The sequence below is a fragment of the Triticum urartu genome, chromosome 2 (genome assembly GCF_003073215.2).
Source record: "Triticum urartu cultivar G1812 chromosome 2, Tu2.1, whole genome shotgun sequence".
Lineage (NCBI taxonomy): Eukaryota > Viridiplantae > Streptophyta > Magnoliopsida > Poales > Poaceae > Triticum > Triticum urartu.
The window spans coordinates 508,367,726-508,381,642 of record NC_053023.1 but is presented as its reverse complement, the minus strand read 5'-3'; the positions used below and the strand labels follow the sequence as shown (position 1 = coordinate 508,381,642).

The 13,917-nt window shown below is 43.7% G+C and overlaps 1 protein-coding gene across 1 annotated transcript; it reads left to right on the top strand.

The window, feature by feature from the left end:
• Positions 1 to 608: 608 nt before the first annotated feature.
• Positions 609 to 12,164, top strand: LOC125538311. Its single transcript, XM_048701575.1, has 8 exons — positions 609 to 938; positions 1,541 to 5,091; positions 9,674 to 9,797; positions 10,385 to 10,470; positions 10,578 to 10,816; positions 10,951 to 11,037; positions 11,108 to 11,207; positions 11,576 to 12,164. The coding sequence occupies exons 2-8, from the start codon at positions 1,573 to 1,575 to the stop codon at positions 11,930 to 11,932; spliced, it is 4,512 nt and encodes a 1,503-aa protein (XP_048557532.1). The 5' UTR covers positions 609 to 938; positions 1,541 to 1,572; the 3' UTR covers positions 11,933 to 12,164.
• Positions 12,165 to 13,917: the final 1,753 nt, after the last annotated feature.

The following is a 13,917-nucleotide window of genomic DNA, read 5'->3' as shown; positions in this document are numbered from 1 at the left end:
AGGAGAGAGGAGCAGCAATCGGGGGCTAGGGGCTGATTCGTCTAAGGCCGAGAGGAATGGAGCACACCCGCAAAGAAAAGAAAAAAGAGAGGAATGGAGCAGCGATGTCAGCGAACTAAGGACGAAGGAGGAATCGGAGAGAGTAGAGGAGAAACTCGAGGGGAGCAGCTGCATATACGTGTACTTCAATGGATAAGCAATGGCGGCCAATTTGGAGAAAGTGACGAGCAAAGATTAACGAGTCACGGGGCTATCTACGTAACCAAACATAGTTTTTCATAAACTGATTATTCATAAAAACGTAGATAAAACTGATTTTCCTAGAAATCAGCTTAAAACGCATTTTCTATAATCCTATTGCTAATTTCCTCTATCCAAACAACCACTTAGTTCCTCCAATCACACATGTCACGGGTTCGCCGCTACGTGCGCAAGTCCCAGGTGTCCAGCCAGCTTCGACTAGTGGTCGCCAAGCCCACGCACGCACCAGTCCATTTACGCACGCCCACAGCCAGACTCCCGAGACTGCTGCATGTCACACACATGGAGGCCGGAAGCAGCGACCCAGAGAGCGGTGTGGGCAGTACGTACGCCCCTCGCCACGGGGAAAAAAATAACGGGGACAGCATTCCGGTTGCGCCCTGCCACGGCCCTGCCGCCTCCCTCCCCGCGCGAGGGAGAGACTTTGTGCGCGCGCCCCGGGGCAAAGCTAGTGTCATCACTGTTCGGCGCGGTGGTCTCGGCGAAAGAAACAGACAGACAGAGCTTGGTGGATAGGGGGGAGAGAGAGAGAGAGAGAGTAGGCGACATCTCCAATGGAGAGGGGATGGTGGGGATAAAGCGGTGCCTCTTCTTGCCCACAGTCACGGACGGCCAGCGGCGGCTCAGGGCGCCGCCATTGATGCGCCCATTGCTCCCCTCGGCGTCGCCTGTTCTTGGTATGTTAGCTGTACATCTTCTTCCTCCTCGCATCTGGTTCTTGGATTGGGGAATCGCTCGCTCGCAGCCTGCCTGTTCGGTGCGCCAGATGGATGGTGTGATCTATCTGCCTGCCCTGCTAATGCGGACGGGTGAAATACCGGAATGTTGGGTAGAGCTCTTGATGCATGCGGATGTAGGATGGGGGTATTTTTTTCCCCCTGCCCCTTTTTGCTCTTTATATTGGAGATATATTGGATGGTGATTGATTTTTCATTATTGTTTTGGGGGAGAAAATTCCTGCTACCATACTTGCGTTGCGATGATGAAATATTATTCTGGTTCAGGTCCAGCCTTTCAGGGCCTGCCACTCTGATGTGTGGTTTCAGTTCAGTAAGGCAAAAAATTATAGTTGAAATGCAACTGCTATCATTACTCTGTCCTGGATTTTACTTCAGTTCTTGGTGCCCTATTGGTTTTACATGTCTCTGTTTTTTGCAGACATAGCTTACCTCTTTTGATGCTTCTGGTGATTCTTTGGTGCATTAGGTCTTTGCCAGGTTGGGATTTTTCTGATGTTGCAAATATGTGTGCTCTAACTGTGTTTATCCCTTCATTGCAGTGTGATTGCTTCAGTTTGCACCACTAAACAGGATGGATGAGGTAGACTTCCTGGTGGGAATAGGCATGAAGGAGGAGGATATCGCAACAATGCTGTTTGGAGAGAAAGTTGCTGAGCTGAGAGAAGACACGTTTGATGGTTCTGAGCAGGAAAAACAAATCCTTGAGGGCATTTTTGGCAGCGGGCAGACCACTTCGCTACCAGGCGCAATCAAAGCATTGGTACCAGCTAGCACACCATCCGGCTCTGCATCCAGCAACAGGATGGTCTACTGCCGCATAGTCGAGTCCTTTACTCACGGCAGCCTATCAAGCTATCATGTTTTATATCATAGTGCTAATCAACAGATGCAGAATGCAATGCCTTGTACAGATCATCATGGCAGGCCTTCTGAATGTGAACTCGTGGTACAAGAGACGCCACCTTCCGGTGATCGGGTGTACACTCGCAGGGCTGTGATACGCAGGAGCCAGAGAGCAAAACAATGCAGTATTCTGGATTGGGGGAGGGTTGACATTAACAGTGTGGTCGCACAGCGACGGGATGGCCGTGGTGGCTTTGGAATGCTCTGGAACCATCTCCGGCTGCACGCACATCTTCTGATGATGGACGCCGGTTGGAAGATCGAGGGCAAGGAAAGGGGGGACAAGAGTAAGGTCGACCTCATGTTCGAGTCGCCCGACAAAGAAATCCGCCTAGCTTCTCTTCCTAAGGCTTGGAAATGCTTTGGCCAGTGGTTGCTTATTCATTCGTCCCGATTTGATGGGAATTACTATGGAAAGGAATGGTTCAACATGTATGAATTTTGTTATGATTTGAAGAACACACTGTTATGCTTAGAGCACGAGGTCCGGCGCCCGAAGCAATCTCTATCCTTCCTCCACCAGTGGCAACTCCTCGATCCTTTCATGGCAGTAGTTTGCATCGATAAGAAGGTCGCAGCTCTGCGGAACGGAGTGGCACTGAAAGCTGTGAACAGCAGAGTTACAATCCTCAATTGCAGCGACATTAAGCTGTTGAGTCGCTTGAGTCGCAGGAATGTTAACAAGCCAGTTGCGATTAAGTATTCAAGCAACTATAGCGACACACATCCCAAGTCACGGAGAAGTCTTCTGCCGCTTCTTCTATCTGATGGCCAGCCTCACAAAGAGGAAAATTCTCTGCACAATGAGCAGTCTTTTATATTTGGAACAAGCAAGCATAGCCAATATGAAGTGCAGCAAAGGTACTTGACCATGCAAGAAATGAATGAAAGAAGCGTCAGAAATATTCCTCATCATATAGTGAAAGGTTTCCAAGATGCAACAGAGCACAGTTCAATGCCTACTTGCTTTAGTACAAAAAGAGAATTTCCATACTGTAAAATGGTTCAGGATACTCGAGATGAGTCCGACCCACCATATTTTCCGCCTAGTTATGCTTCAGATCAGCTGGTTGAAGATGTGCAAATCAAGGTTCCAAGTTCTCATGCCGGTGAAGCAATGGAAATCGCCGCCGATATGGGTAACTCTGCAGACAGTCCTTCTGACAAGTTGCTCATAAGACCAGACCTGTTGTTTTCTCACGAGGTGGATGAGATGATCCTTGGAACGACAGATGGTGTCAGCAATGAACATCATGCTGCTGCAGTTGTCTCTGATTACCAAGCAGGAACTGAGGATGGAAGGGGTGGACCTTCGTCCGGTACATTATCACTACCAGAAGAAAAGGATGCACGCTTAGAAGCTATCAGAGATGATGTCAACAATGAACATGATATTGTTGTACCTGGATTCCAAGCAGGAAATGTACATGTGAGGGATGAACCTTCAGCTGGTGCATTGTCTCTGTTAGCAGAAAAGGATACACCCTTAGAAGTTATCAGAGATGATATCAACAATGAACACGATGTTGTTGTTGTACCTGGATTCCAAGTAGGAAATGATGATGTAAGGGGTGGACCTTCCTCTGGTACACTGTCACTATTAAAAGCGAAGGGTACAAACTTGGAAGCTAAAGACATGAGCTTGGAACAGATGACAAAAACAGGATGGGTACCATCTGGAGCCACTGGTGGCCCATTGAAGATCTCCGAACCACAAGTACTGTTTGTGTCCCCACAAGACGGGAGACTCTCTTTCATGAACAACAGTACATTTAATCAAGACACGTTGAGTTGTCTTAATTTTTCCCATGATAGCATGGGGGCAAACATGCAGCTGGAAATCCAGACATCTGCCTATGAAGCGAGCTTGATTCAGGGATTTTTATATCTTGATAGTGAGGGTTCTCCAATTGGTTGGGAAGTCATAAACCCAGAACCTCCTAACCAGTTGATCTGTGGCCCTTCTTCTGAACCAAACTCAAAGGTGTCTGGACATTGTGGTGAGCTGAACATGCAGAATGAAGCACGAACATCTGAACAAAGGGAGATATCAGAGTCTGATCCAAGTAAAAATGGTCAAAAAAGGTGTGAGAAGGTTGCAGGTATCAAAGATGATGTCCGTAGAAAGAAACAGAAAGTAAATAGTGTTCATGCAAGTCATTGTGCAATTGGTAAGAATATGGACATTACAACTGAGGTTCCAGCTAGCTTTGTAGTTCACAATGGGAAAGAACAGATAGGTGCAACAAGCAGTGAGCATGCTTCTTCGAATCAAAAAAGGTCACAGGACGCTGCAGATATCCAAGATGAAGTTCGTGAAAAGAAACAGAAAGTAAATGATGGTCTTATAAGCGACTCCATAATTGGTCAATGCATGGATAGTAGTACAGCTGAGAATCCTACTAGGTGTGTGACACGTTGTGAGGAAGTACAGATAAGTGCATCAAGTCGTGAGCAGGTCTCTTTGACTCTAGTGCCCGAAATTAAAGAGCACAAGGAACAAGCTGAAGATAGCAGTGAACCCCCAAAACAGCTCGTGTCAGAACAACCACCCAAAAAGGATGTCAAATTTCGAAAGAAACAACCATGGACGCGTAAATGCAGGTTTGACGAGGATGATCTTTTGATGACAGCTGTAATACATAGGCTGACCGCGCGTTACAGGAACCATTATAATCGAATGCTCATAAATAGAATTGGCTTGAAATCTCTTCCGAGGTCTCGCCTGGAGAATGAAAAAAAATGCGGACGGCAGAAGTTCCCTAAAAGTGCAAGAACGGTGTTGAGCAAATTACTTGAGATGGGCATTGTTTGTACAATGAATATTCTCCAGTATAGAAGGCCAGGACCTAAGAACGTGTTGAAAGATGGGAACATAACCGAGCATGGCATAAGGTGCCGGTGTTGTGACACCATATTTACAATGTCCAACTTTAGGTGCCATGCAGGTCTCAAACAAGAAACTCTGACCCTGAATCTTTTCTTGGGTTCTGGTAAATCTTACAGCCTATGTCAGCTTCAAGCGTGGTTTATAGAGCAAAAGAAGAGGAAAGAACGTGCAAAAGATACTATGTCAGTACAAGCAGATGAAAATGATGACACTTGTGGATTATGTGGTGATGTCGGTGAACTAATATGCTGTGACAACTGCCCTGCTAGTTACCATCAGGCCTGCTTGCCTTGTCAGGTTTGTTTTCGAAATGTTTCCCTTTTCTTTAGTTAGCCAAAATATAGAGCTATGTAGATGTACTTTCTGGGAAACTAACCAAATCAGAAATCAGTTTATGACGACTCTGAAATGAACTATGAACAACAAAGCCTTTTATTCCCAAAATGGTTGGGGTAGGCTAGAGTTGAAATTCATAAGATCTCAAAACCTAGTCATGGTTCTGTCATGTGGATAGCTAACTTTCACACACCACTCTCCATGACTAGTTCTTTGGTGATATTCCAGTCCTTCCGGTCTCTCTTTATGGACTCCCCCATGTCAAGTTTGGTCTATCCCGACCTCTCTTGATATTATCAGCACACTTTATCCTTCTGCTATGCACAGGCGTTTTTGGAGGACCGTGTTGTATATTTGGTGCTATCCTAACTCTTATCATGTATATCATCATTTCAGACCCGATCCTTTCTTGTGTGGCCCCATATCCATCTCAGCATGTGCATCTCTGCTACACTTAACTATTGGACATGTCGCCTTTTAGTTGGCCAATATTTTGCACCATACAACATCGCAGGTCGAATCGTCGTCCTATAGAAATTGCCTTTTAACTTGTGTTGCACCCTCTTGTCACAAAGGGCGCCAGAAGCTTGGTGCAACTTCATCCATCTGACTTTGATTTGATGACTTAGATCTTCGTCGATATCACCATCCTTCTGCAACATTGACCCACATATCAGAAGGTGTCCTTCTGAGGTACCGCCTGTCCATAAAGGCTAACCTCCTCCTCGTGCCTAGTAGTACTGAAACTACACCTCATGTACTCAGTTTTAGATCTACTAAGCTTAAACATTTCTATTCCAAAGTTTGTTTCCACGGTTCTAACTTTCTATTAATGCCTATCTGATTATCATCGACTAGCACCACATCATCCGCAAAGAGCATACACCATGGGATATCTCTTTGTATATCCCTTGTGACCTCATCCATCACCAAAGCAAAAAATATAAGGGCTCAAAGCCAACCCTTGATGCATTCCTATTTTAATTGGAAAGTCATCAGTGGCACCATCACTTGTTTGAACACTTGTCAAAACATCATCGTACATGTCTTTGATGAGGGTAATGTACTTTGTTGGGACTTTGTATTTCTTCAAGGTCCATCACATGACATTCCCCGGTATCTTATCGTAGGCCTTCTCCAAGTTAATGATGGAGGTCCTTCTATTGCTCCTGGTATCTCTCCGTAAGTTTGAGTACCAAGGAAAATAGCTTTCATGGCCGACCTCCCAGGCATAAAACCAAACTTATTTTTCGTCACGCTTGTCATTCTTCTTAATCGGTGGTCAATGGCTCTCTCCCATAGCTTCATTGTATGGTTAATCAGCTTAGTTCCATGGTAATTAGTAAAACTTTGAACATCCCTCTTATTCTTGAAGATTGATACAAATATACTTCGCCTTCATTCCTCAGGCATCTTGTTGACCGAAAAATAAGGTTGAAAAGCTTAGTTATTCATATTGTCGTTGTGTCTCCTAGGCATTTCCACGCCTCAATGGGGATACAATCATGGTTCATGAACTTGCTTCCTTTCATCCTTTTTTAAAGTCTCACTGATCCTGGGCTCCTGGATTCGTCGCACAAAACGTCTGCTGGTATCATCAAAGGAGTCGCCCAATTCAATGGCAGATCTCTCGTTCTCTCCATTGAGCAGTTCGTCAAAGTACTATCACCATCTATTCTTGATCTCCTCGTCCTTCACTAGTAGTCGATCTGCTCCATATTTGATGCGTTTGACTTGGCTCACATCCTTGGTCTTCCTATTTCGGATCTTGGCCATCTTAAGATGTCCCTTTTGCCTTCCCTCATATTTAAACGTTGCTAAAAGTCCTCATACGCTCGAACCCTTGCTTCACTCACAGCTTGCTTTGTGGTATTCTTTGCCACCTTGTACTTCTTTATATTGTCTGCACTCCTATCTGGGTGTAGGTGTTTGAACCAGCCTTTCTTCTCCTTAATAGCCACCACAAGCTTTTGTTGACAGACAACACTCTTTCCAAGTATCACCTTACAATCTAGGCAAACACGCCCGTCTTCTCGTCTCGAGAGAACAAAATTAATCTGGCTAGAGTGTTGACCACTACTAAAAGTTACTAGATGGGATACCCTCTTTTTAAAGAGGGTGTTAGCTACGATCATGTCGTAGGCTAAAGCAAAGCTTAAGGCATCCTCTTCTTCTTGATTCATGCTGCTATAACCAAAGCCCCCATGCACTGCGAGTCTTAATAGCCTTTTGGACATCGTCGCTCCACCATCAAGTATCTTTAGCTTTGCTTCTACTTTCCTTGGTCACCTCAAACTCCTCTGAAGCCAACTTCCGAAGACAAGTCACCATCTTCATTCACATATTGTTTGCATCACCTCCTTCCCCCCAAGAGCCCTCCTTAATAACCCTCTCATTGAATGCCAGAAATGCCTCCCCTTGAGCTTCCACCACTTTGGTGCGCTTATCACACCGGACATGTATCCGGAAGCTAAGTCAACATCCACAAGCTTATCTTGAAGGACAACATTCTCTCCAAATATCACCTTACAATCTAGGCAACTACGCCTGTATTCTCATCTCGAGAGGACGAAATTAATCTGGCTAGAGTATTGACCACTACTAAAAGTCACTAGATGGGATTCTCTTTTTTTAAAGAGGGTGTTCGGTACTATCATGTCATAGGCTAAAGCAAAGGTTAAGACATCCTCTCCTTGATTTCTGCTGCCATAGCCAAAACCCCCATGCACCACGAGTCTGAAACGAACTATGTGTAGGAACAAAATATGTCGACCAGAGGGGGTGAATGGGAGATTTAAAGTTTCTTTAGGGAAACTTCAGATCTCTCAAAACACGACAGTGGAAAAGAAGTAAACAGATACAAGACTACGTTAAAAAACTACCGAAGCAAATTAAGCATGAGTACCGAAGAGAAATCACATGACTGAAACTTAACCGAGGGTAAACAAGCGAAGGTAAACATGGTTAAGATGAAACCGGTGATGCTCAATGGCGACAAGGGATTTGGTAGACTAGTTCACTCTTCTGCAAAAGAGCTACGTCTGGTTGTAGGGACTTGTGATTTAACACAAAAGATAAGCTCTTTTTGTCTTGTTTTCCTTGACAACAAGTTCGTCAACTCGTGCTGATCACTCGAGGTAGATACTTGAGGCGATCTCCATAACCTTCACAGACTTTGTCTTCGTGAACCACAATTACTCTTGGTCACTGAAGAACTTGGCACCTAACCGTCTAGAGAGTTGGCAGCTCTCAAGAGTAAAAGAGTAAAAGGTGGAGCGTACTAAACTTAGATCTTTGTGATGCTAAACCACTATCTAGTTTTTCGGCTTTGGGGTTTTTCTCTCAGTGGATTTTAAACTCAAATCTTTCGAAGAGTGGGCGCTCAGAGAAACTAGTCAGAATCACACTGAGCAGCCAACGATTCATGTTGGAATGGGGTGGCTATTTATAGCCGCGGTCTTCCCGAGGGGGAAAGGCCAGTTTGGACATGACAACTAGCCAATGACCAACCGACACGTTTCCAACGGTTGGATTTCAAATGCACCTGGCAACTTTACTTGAGGAACAAGTAAGTTGACTCTTCGGTCCGAAGCAGATCTCTCGCAGCCCAGAAGAACAACGTCTCTGGCTGGCAAGTAATGTTTCAGAACGCAAAGAGATTTCTCTCAACTCTCGTAGGTTTCAGTTTAGCATCAGAGAAACAAAAGTTTCGAACACTATACCCCTTTTAATAGTACGGTGGTCCTATGACTCAAGAAAGAGAAAATGAACTACCGAAAGAAAATACTACGTCTTTTCTCCGCCTCCATTCTTCTCAGCTGCAGTCAAATCTCGGACCATGTACCGAGGCAATTACTTCACGTCAGCAATTATTTGGGGGTCAACTTCGTCACGCATAATCTTCGATGATAATCTTCACTGCAGCACAGGTGATTATCTTCGGAGTTTGTACCAAACTCCTCTTGACTCCAGGGACCTATAGTCTCTGTGTGCACTAGCAAATACATTAGTCCCTCACTGTTTCTGACAGTAATCTCCAAAACACAAGGAGGCAAATTATTGCACCAACACTGTCTCTTTTAATCCCTGGATGCTACTGAAATGACGTTTCCAAAAATTGCTGTGCCACTGATATAATGTAGCAAAAGAAAAAGAATGGTTTGTCACTACTAATCATGTCCCCGTGATTGTTCTAACTGCCATGCCACACCCAAATCAACTTCATAGCAATAAGCAGTCTTTATTCACTGCTACATCTTTTTTATCATTGCTTTGTCTGTATTCGATTGATTGGTGCGGACATGTACTTAATACTTTACTTTCATCCTGAATGTGATATAACTTGTGTACCCATTCTGGAAATCATATTTTGCATCGGCATGACAGGACAACTTTTTTGTAACTTACATTATTGATTTATCTATTGTATTTGCCATAACCATGAGTACATATTTGTTATCGATCTTGTCATCTTTAGCACAGTAAGACACAAGTTTTAACTAATATTACTGATTTGTTCCTATTGCATTGTATTTTTTATCAGGAAGTTCCAGATGGCAACTGGTATTGCTCTAGTTGCCTGTGCAATGTTTGTGGAGAAGTGGTCAATTCAAAGGCGCCAGGAGGTCTCCTACATGCTTTAGAATGCTCACAGTGTGAATATCGATGTAATGTCTCACTTGCATCGTCATTGGTATCTTATCGTATTGCTTTATTTGACAAAATATAGTTCGCATCCCATATGTATTTGTTACTGTATTTAAGGGTAAATATTTTAATATTGTTATTATCCATGCTTTTTGTAAAAAATCTTAGTGGTGCACTGGAGAACCGAGCGGCGCTTGGCCGATGAGGCAGAATTTATTCTGTGGAGTGACCAGTGTCTGGGTCATTCTTAATACAATACCACAGGTCATAGTGCCTGGTTGGTCGAGTATTTTTTCGATAGAAGTTTTTTTTCTCATACATTGTTGATTCAGAACTGATCAAACACAGACGCAGGCACAGCTTATGAGTATTTATTTATGTAATCTTCATGTTGTAGCAATAGTTAATCTACATCAGTAGCCATCCATTTTATGGCAATACAATTCCGGATTGCACAAAACTTCTTACCATAGTTCTGGATTCAAATATTACTCAGGCCTAGAGAAAGACCCAACAGTTCTTAGAATATCTTTGTTAATAACTCATTCATTACGTTGCTTGTTCAATTATAATGGGTATATTTTATTTATCTATTCATTTCCTCCAGATCACGTAAAATGCATATCTGGTAAAGTTGTGTGCAATCAGAGAAGTGGACTTGGTACTTGGTTTTGTGAAAGAAGGTGCCAGCAGGTACACTCAAAGATTATACTTGTTCTATAACTTTTATAGCTGTATATGTTGCTGAAGATAGCAGAAACTTTTACTTAAGGAGGCTGGTCTTGTTCTGAAACTTTCAGATTTATACAAGCATGCGTTCTCGTGTTGGAATGCCTGACCACCTCGATGATGGCTTTTCTTGCACCATACTTCGTAATAATGATGATCAGAAGGTTCACTCGGCTTCAGACATTGCTCTCCTGGCTGAGTGCAGCATGAAATTAATTATTGCTTTGAGTATTTTGGAAGAATGCTTCTTGCCCATCTTCGACCCGAGGACAGGGGTAGACATAATGCCCCCTATTGTGTATAACTGGAGGTGAGCTGAATCAGATTTTTTAAACTCCTTAACATGCTCACTGCATATTTACTTTATTTTGCTTATTTTAGTTCCCTATAATCTCATGTATATTACTTAAGATCTCCATTTTACCCTTTATATTTCTTTGCCAGGTCCGACTTTGTACATTTGGATTACAAGGGGTTCTATACTGTAGTCCTGGAAAAGGATGACAACCTCCTTTCTGTGGCATCCATCAGGTATTATGTGAACAGATAATTTCTAGTGATGAGGTGAGCATGTGGAGTTAAAATATTGTTATCGCTGCAGGTTACATGGCACAACTGTAGCAGAGATGCCGCTGATAGCTACTTGTTCTGAGAATCGGCAACAGGGGATGTGCAGGCAACTGGTGGATTACATTGAGGAGGTATGAAGATAAGTAGGCATTGGCGCTTTTGTTACCTGCTTGGACTGTTTCTTAAAGTTGTGTTGCCTTGCCGAAGCATCATATTAAGTATAATCCATGTGTATAGCCGTCTTAGGACATGAATATCTACCTGTAGGTTCCTTCTCAGATCTGCTTGGCTAGCTATCAAATTTTGCGAAGTACGTAAATTCAGAACCAATTGATTATTTTTCTTGGGGGTAAAAAAACAACTGATGGTTTATTGAGCAGCAGCTGTATGTTTTGCATGACTTGTACTGCATAAAATATCTTCTACCTCATGTGTACGGTTTAATAATTCAGATAAAGTTGCTACCCTAAAACTTATGCATACCCGATATTTTCGACAGATGCTGAAATCTCTGGAGGTAGAAATGCTGCTTCTGTTCGCGATACCAAACCTAGTCGATACATGGACATCAGCATTCGGGTTCAGGCCCATCGAAGACTGTGACAAGAAGAAGCTGAGCAAGATCAGGCTGGTCTCGATCCCTGGAACTGTTCTACTGAAGAAGGATCTGTATGAAAGAAGTTCAGAAACAGGGGCGGGTGCGCTGCGAACCGAACAGCCGCAGCCATTGGCGGACACCGGGCCGGTTTGCACAGCGGAGACCAACCTCGCCGACGAAGTAGGAGGCTCGGAGACCAATCCGCCCCGCGCCGATCCTCCGTCTGCTGTTGCTCTCGGGAAATGTCATGTAGATTAGTGCTTAGCGCTGAGTTGCGTTGCGCGAATGTCCTTCACTATGCTGACTGAGCCCTGAACATCTAGCAGGGATCCGGCTTGAACTCCCGCTGGTGACAATTATGCACTTATGCCCAAGGTTTCTTTTCTCCGCTGCAGTGAAAGTCGAGACTCGAGAGCTAATGTCTCCTCGCTTAGGGCGTGACATTGACACGATAGAAACGAGATTTTCTCTGCTTGAAAAGAAGTTCCAGCCTTCCAGGCATAGCATTATGTGCAAGGGTCGTGGGTTACGGACTACTGCTAACATTTTCAGAGAAATGATATGTGGGGCGCCACTTTTTTTTGGAGAGAGGGAAAGAGAAACACGTGGGGCGCCACCTGCTTGAGCTGCTGGAACCAGGTGATCTTTCCGCCACGGCATTAGAAATCGTCTGTCGCCTAGTGCAAACCACAATGCAGAATGTTCCGCTCTTTTCTCCCTCGGATCTCAAAATGGTGAAGGTCACTCGTTTGAGAGAGTGCAAACATGGACAATTTTTTGAAAACGAATCAAAATCTGGAACTTTTTTTTACAATCCCCACTAAGAGCAACTCTAACATAGTCGCCACAGGATATGGAAGGCACTTCATATGGAATTTTTTTCCGACAAAGGACATTTCATTGAAGTGATATATTAAGGTGATACAACTGCATCCAAAGAATGGGCGGCCTCTGCATAGCAAAATGCACACAGCTACCAAGTCCAAAGGACCCAAAAATAATCATCGTTTTATAGTAGAAAATAAATCAATCCAGCCTAGGGTGCGGCAGCTCCTCTCCGGATATTACACCGCCATCCATGGAGAGAGAAAACCTTTCTGGCCATATGCTCCAACCGTGTAGACGCCATCATAAAAAGGTCTCTGTCCTCCAACCTCTGCAGGATAGACCAAGTACAGAGCCATCACATACATGCATGAATAAACTGCACAGGTGATGAAACACATTTATTGTAAAAACCACATCATTCTTGATAAGCCACAATACTCAGCATAAGGCAGCTGCTCCCACAACGATGTGTGCAAAAAATTGTTTATCAATACCCCACAATCAATTGTCGAACATGTTATGTGCACTACGTGGGGGTATAGATATGAAGCTACTTGAACTATGGCCCAGACTACACAAGCAAACTTACACTCAAAAATAAGTGTTTAATGGGCTCGTCATGTTGACAAAAGACACATGTCTTGCTACCTTGCCAATTACATCGTGCCAAATTATCTCTAGTCAAGATGACCCCTCTGTTTAGAAACAGGAGAAAAATCTTCACTCTTAGAGGAATTTTGAGCTTCCACATTTTCTTGTTATCAACCGGAACTTCACGATGAACCATTGCATTGTATAAGGATTTGACTGAAAACCTGTCGTTTTGATGCAAATTCCATCGAACCTTATCTGATTCGTCTGACCGTTGAATGGCCTACATATGAAGGAGTAATTCATTCCATGCTGCCAAGCAAGGTCCTAAAAGGCCCCCCCAGAAAGAAATATCAGGGTTTTCATGTCCCAAACCTTGTTTGATTGTGACGAATTTATGTCGAAAGATCTTGTACAAGGTAGAGTATTGAACCTTAAGTGGGGTGGCCCCCAGCCAGGTGTCTTCTTAGAAACGAATCTGAGAACCGTCCCTAACCGAGAAAGTGCCAAATTGGAAAAAGAATTTCTTGGCCTTCATCACGCCACTCCAAAAATGTGAATCATCGGGTTTCCAATGAACTTGTGAAATGTCTTTGGACCACACATACTTGTTACAAATGATTTCCTGCCACACGCCATTCTCGGTGAGTAGTTTGTAAATCCATTTACTCAAAAGAGCGATTTTTTAATCCCAAGAACTTTAATCCCAATGCCCCCTTGACTTTTAGGTCGGCATAATAAGCTCCACCTAGCTAGTCGATATTTCTTGGATTCATTATCACACTGCCAAAAAATCCGGATCTGAAGTAATCGAGACGCTGAAG